The sequence below is a fragment of the Vipera ursinii genome (assembly GCF_947247035.1).
Source record: "Vipera ursinii genome assembly, chromosome: 11".
In the NCBI taxonomy this organism is placed as follows: domain Eukaryota; kingdom Metazoa; phylum Chordata; class Lepidosauria; order Squamata; family Viperidae; genus Vipera; species Vipera ursinii.
Window position 1 is genome coordinate 1,549,410 of NC_139524.1, and position 24,806 is coordinate 1,574,215.

At 46.2% G+C, this 24,806-nt stretch overlaps 2 protein-coding genes across 3 annotated transcripts in view; one reads left to right on the forward strand and one right to left on the reverse strand.

The window, feature by feature from the left end:
• The window catches only part of SMAD3 (SMAD family member 3), a 65,892-nt gene extending 59,997 nt beyond the window's left edge, over positions 1 to 5,895 (forward strand). Inside the window, exon 9 of the mRNA XM_083371588.1 lies at positions 513 to 5,895. Within this exon, the coding sequence (XP_083227714.1) occupies positions 513 to 636 (124 nt within the window). The 3' untranslated portion in view covers positions 637 to 5,895. The remainder of the gene's footprint in view (positions 1 to 512) is intronic.
• The window catches only part of AAGAB (alpha and gamma adaptin binding protein), a 157,560-nt gene that overhangs the window by 120,668 nt on the left and 12,086 nt on the right, over positions 1 to 24,806 (reverse strand). The window contains exons 3-10 of one of the 2 annotated variants that reach the window (XM_083371591.1): positions 24,247 to 24,343; positions 22,574 to 22,663; positions 11,714 to 11,797; positions 10,019 to 10,101; positions 9,528 to 9,618; positions 9,187 to 9,291; positions 8,461 to 8,510; positions 6,365 to 7,802 (exon numbers count right to left, since the gene is read on the reverse strand). In XM_083371591.1, the coding sequence (XP_083227717.1) occupies positions 7,725 to 7,802; positions 8,461 to 8,510; positions 9,187 to 9,291; positions 9,528 to 9,618; positions 10,019 to 10,101; positions 11,714 to 11,797; positions 22,574 to 22,663; positions 24,247 to 24,343 (678 nt within the window). In that variant the 3' untranslated portion in view covers positions 6,365 to 7,724. Of the gene's footprint in view, positions 1 to 6,364; positions 7,803 to 8,392; positions 8,511 to 9,186; positions 9,292 to 9,527; positions 9,619 to 10,018; positions 10,102 to 11,713; positions 11,798 to 22,573; positions 22,664 to 24,246; positions 24,344 to 24,806 lie in introns of those variants that run through there. The other variant, XM_083371592.1, reaches the window with a different exon arrangement.

Here is a 24,806-nt window from a genome sequence, read left to right on the forward strand (position 1 = left end):
GGCAGAAGATAGGATTATATGATCGCCAAGGTCCTTGCTGACCCTGTCGAGATGTGCAATCCTTGGAGCCGGTGGCAGAGGTGCTTGGAATCTGGCACAGACCTCCCTCCTCCTTCCCAGGAGCTGGGAAGAGCTAATTTTGAGATTAGGGAAGAAATGGGCCAGGTCTTGAGGGGGTCCTAGCAGAAAAGGCTCCAAATCCTGAGAATCAGAAGCATTTCCAAAGAGGAAAGCATCAGAGATGGACTCAAAAACCCCATCTTGATTTTGTTCAGCATAAGCTGGGATCAAGGGAAACTAGGATGGGCTCTCACCTTTCTATCCTGTTGCCTAACCACAATAAGGAGCACCATGCTGGGCCTGCTTCTTGGCCTGCCCGGCCTCATCCGACAGATCGATCTGCTTCTGCTGATCAGGAGGAAGAGAACCGATCCTGGGTTTCTGCCCTGGTCCTCTCCTCCCCTTCACCTTCTCGTGGAGATACAGTCGTCCTCTCTGTGTTTCCCTTCCAGACGGCAGACGGTCACAAGCACTCCCTGCTGGATCGAGCTCCACCTGAACGGCCCCTTGCAGTGGCTGGACAAGGTCTTGACGCAGATGGGCTCGCCAAGCATCCGCTGTTCCAGCGTGTCTTAAAGGATGCGGACGGTGGAATTGGGTCAGATCTTGCGTAGGGACAAAAGAGGTCTTCCCTGACAATGTACAAAATACGGAATGGGAATGAGCATTTAGGTTAGCGGCTGTGTCCTTCCAAGGCCCGGCCTTCTCTTCTGTTCAGCGAAAGGTTTTGTTTTGGCCTCCTGGACAGGAGCAAAGACTTCATCGTAAGTGTTCCTGTGTTCAGAGGATCCACTCCAAGCATTGAGACGCCCAGGCGGGTCCCACGTGGGCCACTGGAGGAGAGCCTTGGCTCCATTGGCAGCTTGGATTTCTAATTTAGGACAGGCAGGCTGTGGCTGATGGGCTTTATAAGACAGGGTGGCACTTGGCAGCAGTTATTGGGAGGCTACAGAGCAAGGAGATGGTTCTGTCTCCTCCTAGCCCTTCCTCCTTCCTACCTCTTCATGCAAGAATTTCCACTTAGTACCAGCCATGGGGAGAAAAACCAAGACCTCCTAACGTTTCTTGTTGAGCATCCACCTAGGCAATGGATGTTTTTCTCTGCCAACCCATGGCCAACATGGGGAGGAGGGGATTTTCCTCCTCATCTGCAGCCCCGATTGATAAGCTGCCATTAACTGAAGATGTCTGGCCCCAAAGGAGCTGCCTCATCTCGTGCATGGAAATGGTCTCTTGAACTGACACTGATGATCTCAGAACGAAGACCTCCAGTGTCAAAGGCAAGTGCCCCCAGCTCATCCCTCGTCCTACAGTCCACATTTTAAGATTGCTTCTCCTTGGGACTTGCTTGGAACTTGCCACTTCCTCCGTGCTGTCCTGTCTTCTCAAGAACCTCTGAAAGCCTCTGCGTATCGAGAAGGAGAAACCTCTGGAAAAGCACATTTGCCAGTCATGCTTCCAAAGCTGCCTGTCAAAGCATCGGCTGGAAAGGAAGAAGACAGAGACACCCAGAGCTGTTCTGGAGCAAAGTCAGCCAGGAGAAACTTAACGCGCCTTCTTCATCAGTAGAATCTCTTTGGTCATTTGACTCATCTGCCAAATCGGATCTTTTCCATCCATAAAATCGGAACAGCCTGACCGCAGCACGGCTCCAAGATGATTTAATTATTACTATTTTGATTTTAAGCAAACATATGTAAACATACTTGGAGCCATGCTTACTATTCTTCAAAGCAGTTGTGTATGGCTGTGTGTATGTGTGCAAGGGTTCTACAGTGGCCAGTAAATCTGGTTAATATTGCTTCTTGATTGTGAGGGCAAAATCTCCGTGCGATGTCTTTGTGATTAGATTCAAAAGTAAGTGTTGTTCATACCAACCTAACTGGAATGGTGCAGAAATTTGGACCTGTTTTTAGAGTTTCAAGACTTTAAAAAAAACTTAGCAACCATTCCCCAGAAGCTGAGACTCCATTGTTTTTCTTCCGAATTAAGCAGATTTTAACTAAAACCTGAAAAGCTAAATTAATACTAAAGAACACAGTTTGAGACACCTCATGGTAAAGAATAACTGTATTGAATGAATTGTGTTTGTTCAACATGGTTGACTGGCAAATATTTGGGAATGCTGACAAGAAATAACATTTAAATTTCAGATTAATGTCTTTACAGATTGTTTAAAGTTGAGTATTAATCTTGTTGGCCTTCAGAAACAGAAATGGCTGCCTCATCACGTAAAATGATGGAGGTTGCTTGGAAAAGGAGGACCTTAAAATGGCTTGTTCTCAATCTGAGTAATATAGGAGTAGCATCTGAAACCCCATTGAGGTTTTTTTAGGGTTAAATTCACCTTTCAGTATCAGAGGAATGCCGGATCAATCCAAAGACATTTTTGGAGGCTTTTTAAAAAATGTGGTCAGTGTATATTTTTTTAGGCACCAGGATGAAATATTTTGCTCCGGGCTCTGTACAGCTTTAATCAAGTAGCCACAGGTGTGTGCTAGCTTAGTGGGGAAAACTCTTGCTGTTTTCCTCCAGATATGCTGGGTACGAGCTCATATTGTCTCTGGGAGTTCTGAACATCCTAGCCTTTTGGACCAGCTAGGTCGTTTATGGTGAAAACTTAATTTTGGGGCACAGGGAATTCACTTTTTTTCAGGTTTTCTCCTTGAAACACTACATTTTATACTAGTTTGAGAAGGCTTTTTTACGTTGAAGGATCTGGTCATCCAACCCAATTATAATTGGATGGTGTGGCTTTCCTGGATCAATCACATAGACATATTCTCTTTTTGATAACTTATTCATTGCTGGAAGGACAAATTATGGATAGCCCATGTGAATCTGCAAGTGAACAGTGAAGAAAAATTTAAAAGATAGTTTTAAATACATAGATATATATATTTTCTTATTCAGCATATTAGTCACTTTGCACAAGTCAGATTTTATTTCTCGAGAGTTGCTTTTTGTATCCAGTGCTCCGTGATGAGTCTACTGGATAAATCATTTCCCTGTCCATAAACCTTTCCATTGCTGGCACGTGCATGGGGCAAAACTGAGGCATGATCAGCATTTTCACAAACAGGAGAAGTTTCTTTAGAAAATGTCTCTCGATTTCTACATTCAGTGACGAGGGGACATTTTCTGTAGGTTGCAGACCTTGCTTCATTCAGCCTGGGACATCGGACCACCAAAATGCCCATGAAATATAGTTCAGCAAAATTCTCAGAAGCAGTTCAACTTTTTAAAATTTCAACTGAACTCTTTGCCCTATAGATAAGAGTGGGAATGCTTGTAGGAGATCTTATGTGAGCCAGATAACCTTGTGAAATTAAAAATCCCACCCTAAGATTGTGTTTGTTGGTTATGCTAAATCATAGTGTTCTTTATTTGATTGTTGCTTCCCAAACTTGGGTAAATTACCCCAAATTGGGTTAAAGTGGTTTTCTTTTGATAACAACACATGAACCTAAGAGGGACATTTAAATAAGGACTTTCTGAAAAAGATGTTTTGGGTAATGAAGATAAAAGTTTGGGAAGCACTGGTTTAGGATATCCAAACCCACCCATTGTGGCTTATTCAACAAAACATAGTTTCACTGTATATGTGAACTCACGTAGACTATTCAAGTATAAACAGAAAAAATATTCTCAAATTGATGTTTGGTATTATATTGATGTTTCAAATTAGATTTTTAAATGGCCAGGAACCGCCATAAAATACAATATACTTAAGTGCATTTAATTTTCCACGAACTGCAGTCATAGACCTGCTAGGAATGTTCTTTGTGCCTTGTTAAAGATTGCCTGGAAGAAATCTGAAATGGTGCAGAGAGGCATCCAGTTCTAGCTTCCTGGGCTTATTAGTCGGGGAAACAGGTATCAAGTCAGGTAAGCTATTGCTCAGGTGTGGATCTGACCTCTTTTAGGACTTGAGTGGGACCTGCTAGTGTCAGGCTGCATTGGTTACACCAAGCCATATCATGTTTTGCTTCAACTTAAGTTGCAAACTTACTCAATCATAGTTCAGTCAACAAACTGTGATTAAGCATTACATAGCACAGACATAGGTGAACCCAGTCTTGTTCTGCAGATAAAAGCCAGCTAAAAAGCTGCAGGGCAGACTTTTGTCTGACCTGCTTCTTGCTACTTGAAATGGAAATTTGCAAAACAAAGCCATACAACATGAAACTCACACAAGTGCCAAAATCTTGAAAACTCCTCATTGGGATATCTAGAGCTGCACTTTAAAGAAAGACTCGGTTACTTCACAAATTTGGGTCCTGAGCGGTGCAAGTCTATTTTTAAAAGGAACCTGGAAGCATTCCTGGATAGAAACGTTGATTCAGGCTCATAAAGTTTGGGGGAGCTTGGAGCCCATTTTTTGCTCTGGAGAAGATGCTCCGGGCTTTTGGTGATGGTTGAAAGTAACTTTGAAATTCCCCTGCCGGCTGCTCTTCTCCTAAACGTGATTCTTGGCTTCACTAATGCTTGGACCTTGGCAGTGGTATGCCACCCCAAGTGCCGCATTTAAAGCCTTGGATGACAGCCACTCCAATTCTTCTTTGCAGCAGGTGAAACTAACTCTCTTGGGATTCACAGGTGCCGATCTGCTGGCAGTGCCTTTGTGGCTCCCTGGCACATACAGCTTGTTTTGGGGCTGGGCCCGTTCAGTCTGAAGCTCTTGCCTCATGCTGTTAGGTGATGCAGCGAGCGCATGCATCTGCTTGCCAAACCATGCAGCTTCTCAACTTTTAATTTGTGCAGGACCTTAGATGCAGCATCGACCCTATGACTGGAATCTCCTTCATCTCTCCTCAGTGGATTGATAGGAGCTGACCTGGACTCTCTTACCTTTTGCAGCTGCTGGCTGGCATTTCCAGATGGCCAGGATGCACTCGGGATTTTACTGACTTTGATAAAACTTTTTTCCCCCTTGTATGATAACGAGCCAAATCACAGTGTGCATTGTTTTCATGTTGAGCTTTCTACAGACCCTTGGGAACAGCATCCTCACTTCACAAAAAGACTGAAAATGGGCTGGTTGGTGGTTTTAGGAGAAAAGAGGCTGCTGGAAGCCCCTCCAGTAGGAAGGTGTGGTTAAAATGTTTTAACATGGTTTTATGTATGTATTTATTTATGCAACTAATGTAGTAGCCAGATTCCCTCAGATACTTCTCAACTTCAAGAGTTGGGGAAAGATTTGACAGATTAGATTCAGACAATAAAACAACAAGAGACAGAGGTTGGTCCATCCATTTTTCTCAGGAGCAAAGCACTTAATTTCTTTTGGATTGGGCTTGCACCTGTTCACCTGCTTCACTGTTGCCTTGGATAACCAACACGCTTAGGGCACAATGGTGGCTGCAGGAGCAGCATTCCCCTCCGAGGGCCTCCCCAATCTGACTGACAGCAAACAGGATCCCTCATCGGCTGGGTTGGGGCTGTGGGTCACAGAGGTCGGGCAGCGAGAAAGGGCAGTTCCCCAACAGTTGAGGAAAGCTGCTCTACACATGCAGAAGAGCCCTTGTGCCTCAAACGGGCTGAGGTTGGGACGGGCTTCTAGCAGCGAAAGGGATACTAAGCAAGTGTCCTTCCTCTTTCTGCTCTCCTCTCTTTCCATTAGCAGCCCTTGATACAATGAGGCGGTTGGCACCATCAACGTATGCCAAGGTCTCCTTCCCACCTTAGAAGGAAGTAGTTCAGCTCTTGGTTTCTTGAGAAATAGTGGGCTTCTCTCTAGCTCTTAAGATATGTTCTTCACTGGATGTTTTGTAATGGCTGTATATTGCTTGTTGGCCTTTGGCCTTTAGCTTATCTCTATTAAAAGCTTTGTAACACCCATGTCCTGTTATTTTTTACATGAAATTTCAAGTTCTGGGATATTTTTTGCCTCCTAATAAACTTTTGAGAATCCTTCTCCCGTTTTAGAAATCATGTGAATCCAGCTAGGGAATAGCAGCAGTCGGAACAGGCCATGCTGGTCCCTGTGGAACTACAAGTTTTCTCTTCCCCAAAGGTTCCTCTGCAGATACGGTGGCCTTGGCAAATGGGATTTCCGGGATGTATAGCTGGGGGTGGGTGGGGAATGTGAATGTTGATAAGTTAGGCAAGAAGCACATCCTTAGGTTTAGCAAGAAGCTGCTTACCTTTTTTCCCCAGCTGGGTCCCCTGGCTGTGGACCTGTACCCATCATCCATGGCCAGTCCCTTCCCCTCAAAAGCTTGCCTGTCCCAAACTCGGCAGCCCCTCAAAGCTCTTGTTTCTGCCTGCAGAGGCCATGTTGCTGCATCATCAGATCTTCAAAGGGCAGAATGCAAACCAACCAGACAGCGGTCTGTGTTTTCAGCAGACTTTATTCATCCTAGCACAACACCAAATAAAGGGTCCATCCGTGGCTGGACCACCACTCAGTCGCCTTCTCCACAGGGCCCTCTTCAGGCCTTAGCAGCACCAGCAGCTGACATCCGACCCAACCTGTGATTAATGGCTGCAGAGGATGGGAGCCACAGCCCAAAGCAGCTTGTGAGCACCAGGATGGAGCTGGGTGACTGGGCCACATCTTCCAGCAAAAAATGTGTGAACTGCACAGAATGCTGGGATCCCAGCAGGCTGCAATGGTGCAGTTTCCAGCCGCAGTAACTAGACTGGCTGCTTCAGGCCTGAGAGCAACAGCAGATAGCAGTTCTGCTGAAACCACACACGTTCTGATGCTAATCGGGAGCCCCAAGATTTACATGCCTTTTGCAGGAAACAGCCTGCAGGGCCTGCCACCTGCTACAGGTCCAGCCTTGCTGCTGCTGCATAAGGTAGCAATCCACCACCTTTCCAGCGTGGTGGCTTGGCGGGGAGTTGGGGGTAAGATGATGGGTCCCTGCGAGTGTCAAGACGTGCACGTGAGCACATGCAGCTCTTTGTGCAAGTGGCGTGCATGGCTGCCAATCACAAATATGGAGCTTTGCGCGTGAACGCCCGCCACCCAAGGGGAGCTGTGCACTGCTTGGGTGGGCTGGGCTTGGGGACCCCTGGTAGAATTCTAACCTTCCTGGCTGCAGGTTTCCAGAGAGAGATGCTCCCCTCCCCAAAGAAGACCCTCCTTTTGTTGTTCCCAAAGACTGAAACAAATCGCCTCCTTCCAGCATGGTGGGAATTGCACACAGCCTCTCAGTTACCGCTGAGAGGAGACATTCAGATGTTTCTCCTCGTGCTAATCCATATTCAACGTCCAGGCAAAACAGACAGCATGCACTCAAGATCTGATTCCAAATGAAGTTGAGCCAAGAGAAGCTGCATTTTTCAGTATTTCTCCCCTTTTAAGGGTCTAGGGACATCAAGATTCCTAAACTAACAGATAACTTTCTACAAACATTCCCCTCCAGATTTCAGTCTGTATTTTGATACGAAGACAAGTTAGAAGGCAAATGGAACCATGCTTGGTCTATCTCAAACCACAGGCGCAAAGACACGGTGCAGCTTCTCCTTTAATTGGGAACGGGCTCTGTTCACTTGAAGGTCCACAGTCCCGTTGGTAAATCCAGGCAAGGAGACAACGGAGGCAGCTACCTTTCAATGCTGAAGAACATGAATGAACTAAGTCTCATGGAGGCAGCCAACCACTGTCACATGTTCAAAACCAGAGTCCCGTTTCAGTCTGCAAACCCCCATCCTTAGTTGCCCTCATCGGAAGATGAGCCTTCAATCTCATCCTGGTCTCCCCCGATGGCCATCCAGAAGGCTTTGGTAACCTAGGAGTCAAGCAAACACACCTGTGGGAGACAAAACACCCTACAAGCTCCCTCCAGGTAGATCTCAACTTAAGCCAGGAGGACATCAGTATTTCACCAGTTCTTCCTGGGAGATGCAACTTGGAGAAACAAAAACCGGAGCATGAATAATTCTGACTTTGGTTGGGGAGGGAAGCTGGTAAGGGAAGGGGCAAGGGCTAGAAATCTCTCAGTGAGATACTAGGGTGCTAGTAAGCAGCATCTGAGGGACGCGGTGGCTCAGTGGGTTAGGACGCTGAGCTTGTCGATCAGAAGGTCGGCAGTTTGGCGGGTCGAATCCCGAGTGCCGCGTAACAGAGTGAGTGCCTGTTACTCGTCCCAGCTTCTGCCAACCTAGCAGTTGAAAGCACGTAAAAATGCAAGTAGAAAAATAGGGACCACTACGCTGGGAAGGTAACAGCGTTCCGTGCGCCTTTGGCTCCTAGTCATGCCGGCCACAGGACCATGGAGACGTCCTCGGACAAGTGCTGGCTCTTCGGCTTTGAAACGGAGATGAGCACCGGCCCCTAGAGTCGGAAACAACTAGCACGCATGTGCGGGGGAACCTTTACCTTTACCTTTTAAGCAGAATCTGCCTGGGTTTGGGCTCAGAAAAGGTATGTCCACTCCAAAATCTTACCTTTTCGGCATGCAGCTTTCTTTGTTCACGAGGCAGGGTGGCAGCCTTTTCTGGAGAATGAAAGGGAAAGAAAAGCCACCTTTAGTTTGAGCAAAGAAAGACTATGTGCAAAGGTACGAAAAGGACAGACAGATCGTGACCGTCTGTTGCTCAGAAACTGCCTGCCCTGAAAGAAGCTGAAAGCAGCCGGTGGTCCGGTAGGAACCGATTGGTGCAACTTCAGCTACTCCTGTCACCACCTCTGATCACACATTCTAAGTCACTCCTTGTTCCTTCTCTAGGCAGTTTTCCAACCTGTGCAACCCCCAAGGCTCAGGGCAGGTAAATGCCAGTCACGAAACCCAACTAGGTAAGTGGGGGAGACAGAAGCAGGTTTGTGTTACATGCCCAAATATTTTTGTCTTAACATCAGTTGCCAGAAGGCAAGGATGGATTCCTAGCTTACTGCTTTCCTTTCTTGCTCCTGTAAAAGCAGAGGAAACCGGAGGCAGGCCGGCACAGCACAGCAGGCCTCCAGAGCACAGGGCTGGGCTGCTGCATTCCTCCTGCTTCCTAGATGTTACTGCTAGTAAACTGCATTTCCCAGCATTCGTCTTGTCCTCCCACCCTCTCCTTCCATTCCTTTGTGGAGGGGTTAGGCTGAGGAGAGCTACCTGGCTGTTGCACTCTGAAAGTCAGCTCTGCCCTGCACATTTGCAAGAAAACCAAGTTATTCTCTGAGTTTACCTTTCATTTCCTTCAGCTTCGAGAAGAGTCGCTCAAAGTTCTCAATGTCTCCTTCTCCTGCGGTGAGGCTAGCAAGCTCTTGAATGTCCGTGTCCAGCACTGGGTCTGCAAAGAAGCCCAAACAGAGGCAGCTGTTGGCCGGATTGACTGACTGAGCAGGAGGTGGGTTGGGGCACGAAGAGAGCCACTGAGGTTTGTGAGAGTCCTCCTGAGTGGGGAGCCTGGATGGGCTGAAGGAGCTTCTGGCAAACAACCGATGGAGGGAATGGACCTGCCTTCTCCCCTTTACCTTACCTGCCCTCCGCCCCCACCAGCGCTGGACTTAGCAAAGAGGCTCTTACCAGCAATGGGGTCACCCTGGGCTCCATCCACAGGAGCCAGAGCTTCTGAATCCACCACGGCTCGGGCCCTCTCGGCCGGCAAACAGTTGGTCTGGCGGGCAGGGAAAGAAGTCGCATCAGACGAAACCCCCTCCAGTGGAAATGGGCACAGAGTACAGGTTGTGCTGAGCCAGCCTCAAAGATGCAAATTCCACGAGGCCAACGAGAGCCAAACCAGTTCAAAAGGACATTTTGTCTAAATCTACATAAATTCCAATTGCAATACCAAGCACAAATAATATGGGGATCCTTGGAACACAATGTTTTAATTGTAAAGAACAACATTAAATGTTTGAAGAAAAGATGAAGGGCCCTGCCCAGTGAATTAAAATGGAGTGCCCCAGTGCTAAATCAGGGGCATAATAGATGCAGAGAAGAAAGGCAAAACAGCCAAGGATGAAGCTGTAAGGAGCAGACATCCCACCCAAGAATTTTTTTAAAAAACTGTTTACTTCTGGAGCTTTGTTCTCTTCTGACCCGATCCTGCGATCTGCCCCTGCTAAGTCTGGGAAAAGGCCAAAGCTGTGACTTGCCTCTGAAAAGGAAGAAAGGAGGGTCAGTTAGCAGAAGGCCAGGCCCTTCAATGGCTGGCCGGGCATCGCCCAGCCCTGCCCTGGCCTGGAAGGCATTCGGCTGCAGCTTCAGAAACTCCCAGCCAGAAGCAAGAGGCCAAGCTACCTGAAGGCTGCGGCCGCAACACTCCAGGACGTGGCTCAGAGGCTTCCACGTGGCCCCTGCCTGAACTTGCTGGTCCCCGAAGGCCCGTCACCACTCTAGAATAGGCTAAAGCCAGAGGAAGGTGGTCTAGCCTTTCTGGCTTGGTGGACCAGTGGAGGTTGGGAGGAGGGGCTGGTTCCAAATGGTGCTTTGCACGCAGGCACCTGCCCCTCGTGCAGATGGAGCTTCATGCATGCCTGCCACCTGTGCAAATGCAGCTGCTCCTGCATGCATGTTTGCCCGCTGCTTGCGTGGCCCAGTTCCAAATGGGCCACAGCCCAATAGTGGCTCGTGGCCGGGGGGTTGGGGGGCCCTGGTCTAGCAGCAGCAATTGCACGGCTCCACCAGGCTTCCCCTCCGGCCTGTCTTAGCAGAACCTGGGAGCGGCTGCTGCTTCTCTGGGCAGGAGCACCAACCTCTTGGGATGGGTTTCGCAGAGGGGACCCCTCGTCCCTTCCCACCGCCTTGGGGAGCTGCTTCTGCCGCCAGCAATCAAAAGGGTACTTCTCAATAAACATGGATTTGACCGTCCCCCCAAAGTGACTCCCTCCCAGATTGTGGCGTTAAGCTTTTGCAGGCGGTGAAACTGGGGCCGCTTCTCCTCCCGCCCGCAGAGCAAAGCCGAGCGGCCACCCAGGCCGGCCAACGACTCGGACCAAGAGCACGGGGAAGCAAAGCCCAAAAGGAGCAGCCGGGAGCGAATGTCTTGGCTGTCAGTTACGCTACTGCCCGAGGAAGCCGCCTGGTGCGGGAGGCCCTTCCAGGCCAAAGGCGCTGCGGCCAGGCTGGCACTCCCGCCCTGGGGGGAGGGGGGCACCTGCACCGTCTCACACTGGCTTTGCGCAGAGCAGGAAAAACAGGCTCCCCACCCAGAATTCAATCCAAGGGCACTAATCATCTCTCGCACACGCAAACGTCCAAGGGAAGCCTAAAGTTGTGTTTCCTCTGCCTGACAGGCTGCCTACAAACCCTCCATCGCCCCTCCTGGGCGTCACCTGGGCCTCCCGTGGAAAAGCCAGGCAGAGCCTTGACGGCACCATCGCGGCGGCCACCTTGACTTTTCTGACTCCTGCTTCCACACAGGGCTCTGTTTGACTGCAAGACACGCTAAAAAGAGGGCCGTCCTTTCTCACTCCACAGAGCCAGGGGTGGCTTAAGGCTGAACCTCAGATCAACTCTCATCTCCCCCCAGTGCCGGATGCCAGTGCTGCCACAGACAGCTACAAGAAGCCGGCAATGCCTTGAAGAGACCCCCTCCTGGGCAGGCCATTTACAGCCAGCCGGGCCCTGCAACTCTCAGCAGGCAGCGTCCTGGCATCGGAAGGTTCTCTTAGGGTAAACCATCCCTGGAGGTTGGGAGGAATTTCTCCACACCCGTGCCAGAAAATTATTTGCATTAATTTTTAAAAGCTGACCTTAAAAGCCCATACCGTTTTTCATCACCACGTTTGACCAGACGTTGGCATGCAAGGCCTGGATGATTCGTTTCACTCCTGTAGATTCTGGAAAATCGTCTAAAGTGGGGATGAGGAGAGCAGAGTTGGAATACGACTCATTAAAAGGACTTTGTCAGAAACGAGGAGGAGGGGCCTGGATGCTGCTCAAGAGAACGAAGCCGTTCTCAGTTCTCAATCTGGATGAACCCCAGCCGGGGAGGGGGAGCCCACAAGACGCTGGTGGTGTGAACGAGAAGCGCCACGGGCAGCTCTCTCCACTTACAACCACAATTGAGCCCCACATTTCTGTTGCTAAGCAGAACAGACAGTTAAGGGAGCTTTGCCCCATTTTATGACCTTTCTTGCCACAGTTGTTAAGTGAATCACAGTAGTTGTCAAGTTAGTAACACCGTTGTTAAGTGAATTTGCCTTCCCCATTGACTTTGCTTGTCAAGAGGTCGCAAAAGTTGATCACGTGACCCCAGGACACTCTGACCGTCATAAAGATGAACCAGCTGCCAAGCGGCTGATTTTTTTTTAATAAATGTTTTATTAATTTTCTATTTTCACATACAAGTGCTCAATAGACAACGTGATGACTGAGTCCATTAGTAATTCTGTGGTACATATAAGCTACTTCCAACTAAGTCCACTATTACACCCGCCAGTACATCCTCTCTTCTTCTGGTAATAACCATTTTTCCGCATTAAACAAATACAATTCTTATTGTTGTTGGTAAACATACAACTGCATATCAACATTTGTTACATTTTTCTAACAATATCAATAATATCAGTTTAAAATATCTTTTCTAGCCAAAGCATATCTTAATTGCATTTGCACTCAATTTCCACCTATTTAATCCATATCCTATTTTTGCTTTTTTCAATTTTAATTTCCCATCCATGTTCAAAGTATCCCAACCATTTATAATTTCAAAACAAGTTGTATTTGGGCAACCAAAAGCATCCCTTATTCAAAGTTCTTAACATATTCTTATTTCCCTCTTCATACCAAGATATACTATTCAGATTACAAATCCTATAATACTTCTATTTCTAACAATCTATTCTTAACCATATTCAAACCTCCAATAATATGGCATCCCTTCTAACAGGTCAAAGCTTCTGTTTCCTTCAATCTTATTCTAGCTTTCTTTTTTTACCAACTAACTTTCCAAGTCAGCGCATTTGGATCATCAAATAATTCTTCCTCTACTTTTGTGTATATTATTTGGAACAAGAGAAACAATTTGGTTAGTGTTTTTCGAAGAGCTAGCCCATTGATATTCATTAAACCGCCTCCCTTCTTTTCCAGTTCCCTACAGTTCTGTTAACGACTTTATCTTCCATTCCATCAGCTCTCCTTCCTTGTCATCCAGTATGTCCTGGTTTATGAAATGTCTTTTCTGTTTCCAGTATTCTCGTTGTGTCTTCTGAGTTTTCATTTATCAATCAATCAATCAATCATTACAGCCAAAGGCCACACATAAATCAAACATCCAAATAAAACAAAACTAAAGAGAACCATCACACAGCAATATGTCACAATCAATGATGCAATCAATGGGCGACCAAGCTCTGCCTAGTTTTACAGACAGTATATCAAAAACAAGCTAGCTTCAGAAAAACTGAATCATACTGGCCTGACAATAAATATACATTGAGTATAGTCTAAAACTGGATAAAACACCTAATAAAATCAATTATAAAGGATTATTAAAAAGATCTAAAATGATTATTTATGTTTCTGGCGAATCCCCAATGCTGCTACACAGAATCTGGCCACCTGCGCTGTGATCACTGCCTGCTCATCCTTAAGCAGCAACTGGAGATAAATACTTTCCAAACGACGCAGATACCTATCAATTATGGGGAGGATATTGTTTTTCCGACTGGCTCTGTAGAAGGAGCATCGAAGGAGTAGGTGTCCAATGGTCTCCACCTCTCCTGAGCCGCAGGAACAGAGTCTTTCAGACAGCGGTGTCTTTTTGTACTTGCCGTCCAGGACGGCCGATGGAAACGCATGGCACTGTGCGAGCGAGAATGCTTTCCGGTGGTTTACTGACTCCCACTGACTAAGATACCTGGCAGGTGTAACCACGTATCTAATAGAGTCTGGAGCCAGAAACAGCGGAGCTATACCTAAGTCCACTTGCCTCTCGATGTCCTCTACCCTTTGACACAAGGTTTGTTTTGTTTGGTCATGGTTCAATTTGAGAATTGAGGCTGATGAGAAGCCTAGTTTGGAAAGGTTGGACTCGACTGTCTTGATCCATGAAGAGGAAAATTTATCTTGCAGAAAGCAATTAAGCCTTAGCCAGATGTTTAAGGAAGCTATACAGATTCTTGCTTTGACTTTTATCAATCCTGTCTCCAGGTGCAGAAGTGCATTTGGGACACAGCACAGCATCTGGAGAATTGTTCCGATAAATTTGGATTGAACTCTTTCCAGTGGTGTAAAACACAAAGCTGAGGGTCTGAGCAAGTCCCGTAGAGAAGCTGTGCTAACGACTTGGCCAGAAAGAGCTTAATTGCAGCTGGAACATAATGTCCTCCCTTTGTGCAGAAAAAATTAAGAATGGCATTTGCTGATCATTGGCCAGAGGCAGCCGCGTATTCTCCATGGGCTTTTCATGAGCCAATGACGTGGATGACCACCCCTAGGTACTTAAAAGTGGTTACCTGCTCTATTTTGTGGCTATTTAGATACCATGATTACCATTTTGGCCTTTTTGCAAAAGCCATAACCTTTGTTTTCTCATAATTTATCTTTATTAGACTTATATACCACCCTTCTCCTGTAGGACTCAGGGCGGGTCACAAGGTTTTTAAAATAACAATACAACAATTACAAAAATTAAGAACAGTTAAAATAATTACATTTAGACCTTGAATAAATATAAAACCCCAATTAAAATCCAATTAAAACCCAATTAATACTCTCAGTCCAGGCCAGAAAGCTCAAAAAGCCAAGTCTTCAGTGGAATGAACGAAGGTCAGGGGCAGTCCTAAGCTCTACAGGCAGCTGGTTCCAAAGGGCAGGCACACCCACAGAGAAGGCCCTCCCCCTGGGTGTTATCCGCCAGCAATCTTTTACCGGCGGTACCCTGAGAAGACCCTCCCTGTGGGAGCGCACAGGACGAAGGGAGCTTGATGCCGGCAGCAGGTGTTCCCTCAGATATCCCAGACCCAAGCCATTTAGGGCTTTATAGGTCATCACCAGCACCTTGAATCTCACCCAGAGGGCAACCGGAAGCCAATGCAGCTCGCAGAGCAGAGGTGTTACATGGGAGTATCGGGAATCCCCCATCATAACCCGCGTGGCTGCATTCTGCACCAGCTGAAGCCTCCGAGTGGTCAAGGGCAGCCCTATGTAGAAAGCGTTGCAGTAGTCCAATCGGGAGGTCACGAGCGCATGAGTGACTGTGCGTAGGCCATCTTGGTTCAGATAGGACCGCAACTGGCGCACCAGGCGAACCTGGGCAAAGGCCCCCCTGGTCACGGCTCCTATATGGTATTCAAAACTGAGCCGCGAATCCAGGAGGATGGCCAAGATGCGAGCCCTATCGACGGGGGGTAACACCTCACCCTCCATCATTAAAGGTGGAATAAACTGGTTAGTCCAAGATGCTGGTATGCACAGCCACTCAGTCTTGGCGGGATTGAGACGAAGCCTGTTTCTCCCCATCCAGACCCGGACCGCCTCCAGGCAACAGGCCATCACGGCGAGGGCATCACTGGGTTGGTTCAGGGTGGAGAAAAAAAGTTGGGTATCATCAGCATACTGATGATACCCCACCCCGAAACCACGAATGATCTAGCCCAGCGGCTTCATATAGATGTTGAACAGGAGGGGAGAGAGAACCGACCCCTGAGGAACTCCACAAACGAGAGGCCTCGGGGCGGACCTCTGCCCTCCCGTCAACACCGACTGCGAGTGGCCCAGGAGACAGGAGGAGAACCACTGCAAAACAGTGCCTCCCACTCCCAATCCCCTGAGACGCCACAGTAGGACACCATGGTCAATGGTATCAAAAGCTGCTGAGAGATCTAATAGAACTAGGACAGAGGAACAACCCCTGTCCCGAGCCTGCCAGAGATCATTCACCAGCGCGACCAATGCCGTCTCCGTGCTGTACCCGGGCCTGAAACCCGATTGGTACAGGTCCAGATAATCAGTTTCCTCCAGGAACAGAGGAAGCTGATGTGCCACCACACTCTCAACAACCTTTGCCAAAAAGCGAAGGTTGGAGACCGGACGATAGTTGTTTATATCCAGTTTATTATATTTGCAACATTGGACAGGGGCTCGCAAGGCCAACTGGAGCCCTGGAGAGAATCACAATGTCATTTGCATAGAGCAGCAGAGCAATGCTTCGGTCACCTATTTTTTGGGGGTGGTAGTTTGGATTACCAAGGGACGCGGTGGCTCAGTGGGTTAGGACGCTGAGCTTGTCGATCAGAAGGTCGGCAGTTTGGCATCAAATCCCAAGTGCCGCTTAACAGAGTGAGCGCCTGTTACTCATCCCAGCTTCTGCCAACCTAGCAGTTGAAAGCACATAAAAATGCAAGTAGAAAAATAGGGACCACTACGCTGGGAAGGTAACAGCGTTCCTTGCGCCTTTGGCGTCTAGTCATGCCGGCCACATGACCATGGAGACGTCCTCGGACAAACACTGTCTCTTCGGCTTTGAAATGGAGATGAGCACCGGCCCCTAGAGTCGGAAACAACTAGCACGCATGTGCGAGGGAACCTTTACCTTTTACCTAGTTTGGATTATTTAACCATTTTACCATATCATTTATGTAAAAATTGAAGAGCAAGGGGGCCAAAATGCACCCGTTTAACCCCCTTTTGAGTTTCAACTGATCTTGAGAGAGACCCTTGCGTGTTATACCTCACCTTGAGGGGTGTTTTGGTATGTAAGGCATGTAACAGACAGTCTGTGATCAATTAAGGCAGCTTCCAGCTTCTCCCATAGCTTAGTCCTTGTAACCGTGCCTTAGGATCTATAAAGACATATAACGATTCAGCTGAAATGAAGTCAGCTCCTGGAGCCTTCCAGATCCTGAGTTGGCCAATGAGGGATTTGATTTCAGACTCTGAAACTGGAGGCCACTCAGATAAATCCTTCATTATAGACCTTGTACTCTCCCTGGAGGGGTCTTCATACATTCTCCGAAAATGGAATTCCCAGGTTACAGGAGATATATGACAGTCTAATGGGGTATAGATTCTTTCAGAGTGGCAAGCTATTAAACGCCAAAATAAAGAAGAGTTCTTTTGCTTTGCTGCCACAATGAGCTGTTCCCAGGAAGACCTTGTGTCTTGTCTCTTCTTGAATGCAATCAATTGCTTGAATTGTTTTTTAAGTGTAAGTAAGAACTGCTTTACTGCCATACCCAGTCTCATTTTTTGTACTCCTTGTATGCCAAACTAAGGGCTTTCTTGGCTTCTACACAATGTTTAAAGTGTTTTTCTTGCACTGGCCTTCATATAGTCAGTTTAAGTTCTCCATAGGGGCACTTGTTGGAGGATAGTTATGATAATTGTTATTTGATGCATTAGATTGAATAGTTATTGTCAATGCTTCTTTTAAATCATCCAGTCTGTGTGTATAATTAGCTTGCTCAGGTTCTGGCAATATATCGTTAAAGTCTATCGACATTTCTTCTGGCACGTCCTCAACAGAATCAGTGACTGTGGGTAACTCTTGTTTGTGGATCACTTCTCTGTTTTCTCAAGGTTGATTCAGCTGCCCGTGTTTCAAACTTATCAGTATGAGGTCTGTTGCCGCTTGGATTTAAAGCAATAGTTCCCTCATGGAGAGACTGAACCAGGAGTGGGCACAGGTTCCCTGAGCGGAAAACACGCAGTGGAAATATTGAAAAAGTGCTCAGGAAGTGCTTCATTGTAAGAAGCATTGAGGGAATTATGGGCTGCTTGAAGGATAGCAAAATCTGCATACATTGCCTTCTTGAGGGCAGCCACTCTGCATGTAATAAATCAATCTGTGTATACTGCAGTGGAGCAGCTGACTCAGAGACTGCCTAACAGCTTTTCTATCACTCCAACATCCTCTATTCCATTGTCATAGATTTGCAAGGTAACCTGGTTGGTCTGTAAACTGAGATTATAATGGTTACCTCTAGAACTATCTGACTGTTGTTGTCTTTGTGGATATTCTTTCCTCTCTCATTTATAGAAGGGAGAGAGGGGCCTATTCTAGTTTCCATTTCTGCATTAGCCATCCCATGTCTATCATTATGTGTTCTCCTGGGTCCTTCTGCAATGTTTGTTTGACTGCTGATAAACTTTGCAAAAGACTCTTTCAAGCAGTCAACCTTGTGACAATTGATAAAAGTTCGTAGATTGAATTTACGGTTTGAGCTGTAAGCAAACATTGTCTGGAAAGGAGATCTGTTCCATTCTCCCTTATTAAGTTTGTTACTGTCCCATCCTGTGCAGGAAAAGCGGGTGCTGAATTCCAGGGAGGGGAGCTATTTTCTGTGAGAGAAACAGAAAGTTCTATATGCTGTTTGCTTTCAAGTTCAGTTTGTAAATCCCATTCCAATGAGTCACATACAGATGAGTTACTTATTGGAGCAGGCTGTCTATTTGCAGCAAAATCTTCCATTTTCTGCTGCTTCAGTGGCTTGGAAGAACTCTGTGCTGCTGAGTGAACACACTGTGTCTTTCTCCTTTTCCCCATTCTTGGTAATCCTGGCTTGTAGAGTTGTTAAGATGTAGGTAAAACACTGGTAGCCTCTCCAGTATATATCCTTTATAAAAAGTATTTGACTATTATAAAAAGTCAAACAAGGGTTAAAACAGATTTAAAAATAGGTTAAAAATGCAGTGTTAAAAGGTGTTAAAGAGTTAAAATAAAAATAAAATAAAGCTTTTACTTTTGGAGGAGCTCTTTACAGCCTTTGCTGCCTGTTCACCATCTTAGCTCCTCCCTATCTCATGCCAGTGATTCAAAACAATACCTTTGACACAAGAGACCACATGTTTTGCCTATTTTTATGTAATGAAGCAACCACCTCTTCATTAATTCCATTTATCTGAATCTGGTCATTAATTTCTTCCTTTAGATCAGGGGTGTCAAACTGCCGGCCTGCGGGCCAGATGCATCATGCGGAAGTTGTGCCCATCCCATTGCCGGCAATGGCTAAACCGTTCCGATAGGTTGTGCGACGTGACGTCACGAGTTTGAAACGTTTGCTTTAGATCGTCAATGTTTGTGTCAGCATTCTCTAGTTTTCCTTCTATTTTTTGTAGATTTAAGTTAGAAAATTGTTCATCTCCTTTGTGTTATTATTAACCTGCTTACAAGCTAAAGTAATTGTTTTTTGTATTAATTTCAACATGGAGAGAATTTCTTTCTGTGTTTCATCAGTATTTTCTTGGTGATATGGCAAGTTAAGGCTACTGGGAATAGATGCTAAAGATGATGTTTTACTATTTAATGCTGAGTATGGAACATCCATTTTATTATGTATTTTTTATAAGTAGTCTTTATAGATTTATCCAACCAACTGTCCGTTCCTGAGTCTCCCCTAAGCAGATATAAGTAAAATTCATTTTTTTCTGTCCTTTCTGACCAGGGAGAAAAAAGAACTACTGAAGGTTGTTCAACAATCAAGATTTATAATTCAAAGTGTTCCATATGTTTCTTCTACAAGAAGATAAATCCACAATACATTTCTGAAAGTCAGTACTTATGTTCAAAATTCAGACAGGCCAAATTTAGAATATTTATCATCTTTGCCACACAGATAAGTAGCCCCCAAGCCTGTTCCTTTTTTCTCAGCTGAAATTCTCAATAGTAAAAGCTTCCACGGCCAGCCAGTCTTATCTAGTTCTGGGCTTCAAGCCAGGTTTCTTTTAGGCATAATTAAGTTGTAGTGCCATAATTTGCCACTAGATGTCATCAATGCCACTTTCCAGTTTTTAAATCCAGAATTTACATTGTAAACTTTTCAAGTCTTTTTCTTTAGAAAAAAAGGTCTTAAAAATACTTTTAGTCCCCAAATTTTAAAGTTGTATATTAATTCCAAATAGGTCTTATGGGTTTCGCCATTTTTCCCAAGTAATTCATTTGCCGCTTTTCTTTTCTGAGGGAATGAGGCAGAAATTTCCTTTCCCTCTTTCATCGGGGAGGAATGCTTTGGGCAGATTTTTAGGAAGTGGTCTTAAAATCATAAAGAAAGGATCAGGTCTCACTCAGTTTCATCCACGTTGCTGTAAAACTGCTTGGCAGTGCTTGCTGACTTTTATTGTCAGCAGCTTCGGACTGGCTACGTGAATGCAGCCAGTCTTTCCCCGCTGATTTGGAGAGCTTCCTTGGATCAAACAGGAGGGCTGCCCCCTCCTCTGCGATCAAGAGTCCCCTCCTTGCTTGCCACCTCTACGGGGCGACTTTTGACCCTTTCCAGGGTCCCCCAGCAGGGCAAAACCAAATGCGAAAGATGGAGCCCCGTCTTTCGGCATCTGCATAGCTGCAACGTCAAAACCGGAAGTCGCCAAGTGGCTGAATTTTGACCGCGTGACCCATAGGCTGCTGCCACACAGAGTCGTAAGTGCGAAAACTGGTCCTGTCACTTTTTTCAATGCAGTTGTAACTTTGAATGGTCATTAAATGAAAAGTTGTAAGTTGAGGACTTTTGCAAATTCTGGGAAAATCTTTCCGATATTCTGCAAACCAAGGTCAGAATTCTATACTCAGCAAAAAATCACCCCAAACCTTTGCAAGCTCCGCTGAGGCACAAGCAGACCTCGGGGAGCCCAGGCCGACTATTTGGGAAAGATAAATCCTACACTCAACATGTAAAATGGCCCTAAGGAGGACGACTGCCAAATTCTTAACAGATGACAAAATAAAGGCAGTCTTTGACTTACAAGAGTTTGTTTAGTTTAGACCGTTCAAAGTTATGACTCATGACCATGTTTCACACTTACAACATTTGCACCATCCCCACCGTCCCATGATCAAAACTCAGATGTTCGGCAACTGGCATGTATTTATGACTGTCGCGGTGTCCCGGGTGGGTCACGTGATCCCCTTTTGCGACCCTCTGACAAGCAAAGTCAATGGGGAAGCCAGATTCACTTAACAACCGGGTTACTATCTTAACAATTGCAGTGATTCACTTAATGACTGTGGCAAGAAAGGTTGTAAAATGGAGCAAAGTTCACTTAACTGTCTCGTTTAGCAACAGAAATTTTGGGCTCAACTGTGGTCGTAAGTTGAGGACTAATTTAAAAAACCCTCCAGCATTTTCTGCTCTAGCAAAGGACTCAGCGACTTTAGAAAGCTGTGATCTCCTCAGGCAGTGACTCAAAAGAAACAATCAAAATGACAATGCAACCAAAATAATAAAAATTGTTATATCACCTTGAATGCCCACCACATACTAAAGTTTCAAATGAAGTACTGGCATATTTTAAAACTGAAATTCTAATAATGACTAGGTAGGACAGATTACTCTTCTTTTAGAATCCTAAAAAATACCATCCTGTTTCGGGGTGAAAGATATAAAAATAAAATAACAGGATGCTTCTGAGCCTAAGGATGCATTTCTGGACTGGAACTGAGTTTATGACAAGCCGTCTTTATCTGTTTAATCTGAGAGGGAAGAAATAAGATGTTGTCTACCACTAAGGTTAGTCACAGATTTCTTGCCTAATCAGTCAAATATCTATCAGGAAATAGCTCAAGAAATACTATGCTATTTCACCCCTACATCAGTGACATAAACAAACAAAATCTCCTTCTTTACAGCCCTTGATACAAAGGCCCAAACTCAGACTCACCTGGGCAAAGACAGCTATCCCAAATTTATTTATTTATTTATTAAAATTATATACTGCTCATCTCACTATCACGTAAGTCTGGGCTACTTAAACATCATAAAAGCAAGTGTGCCAAACTTTCAAAGGTTAAATATTAAAATTTGGTCTTCAAGCATTTTTTTCCTGTAAAAAAGGACTATTATAAATATAAGCCATCCAGAGTTACCCTGTAGTAGGCTGGGTAGCCAATAAATTGTATGTACGTACATATGTACGTACGTACGTATGTATGGAGAGAGAGAGAGAGAGAGAGAGAAATATGAATATATTTGCAAGGTTGCCAGTATCCAGGAGCTTATATGAGAGAAAGTGCTCTGACCCCAATGTTTACGGACGTGGCATGGATGACACAAAGGAGCCAGAAGGCAGCATCTTGAAGGACCAGTTCTATGGGGCAACCTAAGCACCCCACACCTCTCTCTAAGGGGACTGGTGGGGGACAGCAACCTTCCAATATCTGGCATGTGATCCATTACTTACTCTCTCTGCAAAAATTATCTCAACCATTTTGAAAGTCAGAAACAACCACGGCAAAAAGCTCAGCTCCTGAGACAATGTGGTGAATGAAATACATGTGCATTTAAAAAAAAGATCTGAAAAAGTAGACACTGAGACTGGATTTGTTATATACTGATCCATAAGTCCAGGGCTGTTTTTAAAAGTTGAGCTGGCAGCCACAATGATAGGAGGAATGATCCGCCTCTTTGTTATGCGCAATGCCCACAAAAAATAAGAACTGCAACCACACTGTTGTGGCTACCAGCCTGATTTTTTTTTCTTACCACACCCTGTAGACGCCCTTGCGCACATCCCCAAACCACGGTCTCCGACTACCTGTGACGCAGCAGCCCCACTTGATTGGGTGGGCAGAGAAGCGATGCTTCCAGCAGAAATACGGGCCTTTTTCTGGCAAGGACAAAACTTGCCGATGAGCACAGGGAAATCGAACGGCTTGAAAGTCCTGTGGGTGGAAGGCAAAAGCCGAATCTCACCTTCCTCATCTGGAAGCTCCTCTGGGCTGAGCTCCACCAACTCAAAGCTGTGCTGGATGCACCACTCTTGGGCCTTCTGCCGGGTGACCCCTGCAAGGAGAGAAAAGGTGACTGGTGCCGCCCTGGGTGGGAAAACTCACTGGAGGGGAGGCATGGCTGAAACCTCTTGGCACGTTCTGGGGAACGCTGCACGTGGGCAACCTGTTCAGCAGGGGAAAGCTGTCACCGGACAGGAAAAGAATGCAACCAGTACATTGGAATGATCCGCTGCACTGGAAACTGGAAATGAACATATTTCTCCATCTCTGCCCTTCGGGCCATCCTGTGCTCCGCTCTGCCCTGGTCCCCCCGCTGACCTCAGCTCTCTTCCTCCTCCAACTGCTGACCAAGCGCTCCTGGCCTGGCCCTGCACGAGGCAGCTGATGGGCACACGCAGTCTTTCCCCCCAAACTCACACAGCCTTAGGCAGAAGGCTGACAAGGGGCCAGGCCGGGCGCAGCTCCTCAGCAGCAGCAGGAAGATGGTGAAGGGCAGCGGGGGCAGCGGAGGAGGCGGGGGTGGGTGGGTTGGGGGCAACGGGCTTGCAGCAGAGTGCGGGGCAGTGAAAAGGGCAGGGATGGGGAAGACTGATGGCTGGGGGAGTTCAAGTGGAGGCGAGCAGAGCAGGATAAGAGAAGACAAAGGTTCTCGCCTCACAATGGCCCCATCCTAACTGCAATTAGGACTATCGAGACTGCCTTCGTTGTGCAGTGGCATCCGTGATGTTTCCCCGAATGACGTTTCACTCAGTGATGGAAATTCCAATCCCAAATCAGGTCGCTAAGCCAGGACTACTCTCATTCCATGGGAAGGCCTAAAAATCAGGGGTAGGCAACCTCGGCTCTTTTATGACTCATGGACTTCAATTCCCAGAATTCCTGAGTCACCTATGCTGACTCAGGAATTCTGGGAATTGAAGTTCATGAGTCATAAAAGAGCCGAGGTTGCCTACCCCTGGCCTAAATCATTCAGATGGCTTCCAATCAGAGTCGGCCAAAGTTGGCTGACAGGGTGAAAAATGGGCTTTCCAGAAAATATTTGCTTATACTTATCAAATGTTTACTTCATAATTATTTTCAATTTGGTCAATTTTCTTGCAGGTAAACATGGTAGTTCTTTAAATGTGATATTTTAATTGGGGAGCTGTTCCACCGCCTTGGGATGTTGAGGCAGCCCTGTGGGGTCGGCAGTTGCTTAGCTGGCCTGTCTTAAGACCAGCACTGAGGAATTGTAGCCCAGAAAGCAGCCTGTGGAACATAGCAATTCTCAAAAACCAAAGAGCTGGCCAAGCTCTCAGCTTCAGATTTTGCAAATACAGTGGCACCTTGGTATTCATCAGATTTGCTACTCAACGCATTTTGACATGAACATTTTGCCCTGGTACTCATCATTTGTTTGATATTCAACCCACAAGCTAGAACTTGTCGGTGTCAGCTGCCTTGTGACCTATTACATTATTCCTTATGGCAAAAATTTGTTTGGTACTCATTGTTTTTGGTACTCATCACCCCTCCTGGAACCAATTAAGAATGAGTACTGAGGCACCACCGTGTGGTCTTTCCAATCCAAGCTGCTCCTTCTGTTGCTTCAGCCAAGATTCACACCCTAACCAGAGTTTGGTCTCATCACCTTACCATTTTCAGAGACTCTGTCACAGACCAAGATCATCACTTCTGGTAGCCAGTCTTCTATAAGAGGCAGCCACTGAGAGGTAGCATCCAGCCCAGATACCTGTAAAAGGGTAGGGGCTTTATGGAGTATTACAAGCAAAAACATATCCGATTCCGTAACAATCCTTGTAAAAAAAAACGCTCAGAAGCAGAGAAGTTGGAAGGGAGAGCAGCCAAATTTGGGTCAAAAATCTAACCTTAATGTAAAATCGACAAATTTGACATCTATGCCCATCAACTATTAGGACTCTTGGGCCTGCTTAACTATTAGGACTCTTGGGCCTGCTTAACCAACCAAGGAGTAGAGTCACGGGGCAGGGTTGTTGTCCAGCAGTCTAAATACACTGCACAGAGTTACAGGCCTACTACAAGATGATTGTACCTATCTAAAGTTTTCATAACTTTTCATCAATGGAGATTACTGATGAACTTTGAAGAGCGTATAAAAGCACAACTACCCCAGGATAGGCATGAAATGAGATCCGTCCTTGATTCCAAGTCAAGCTGCTACACTAGCTTTCTCC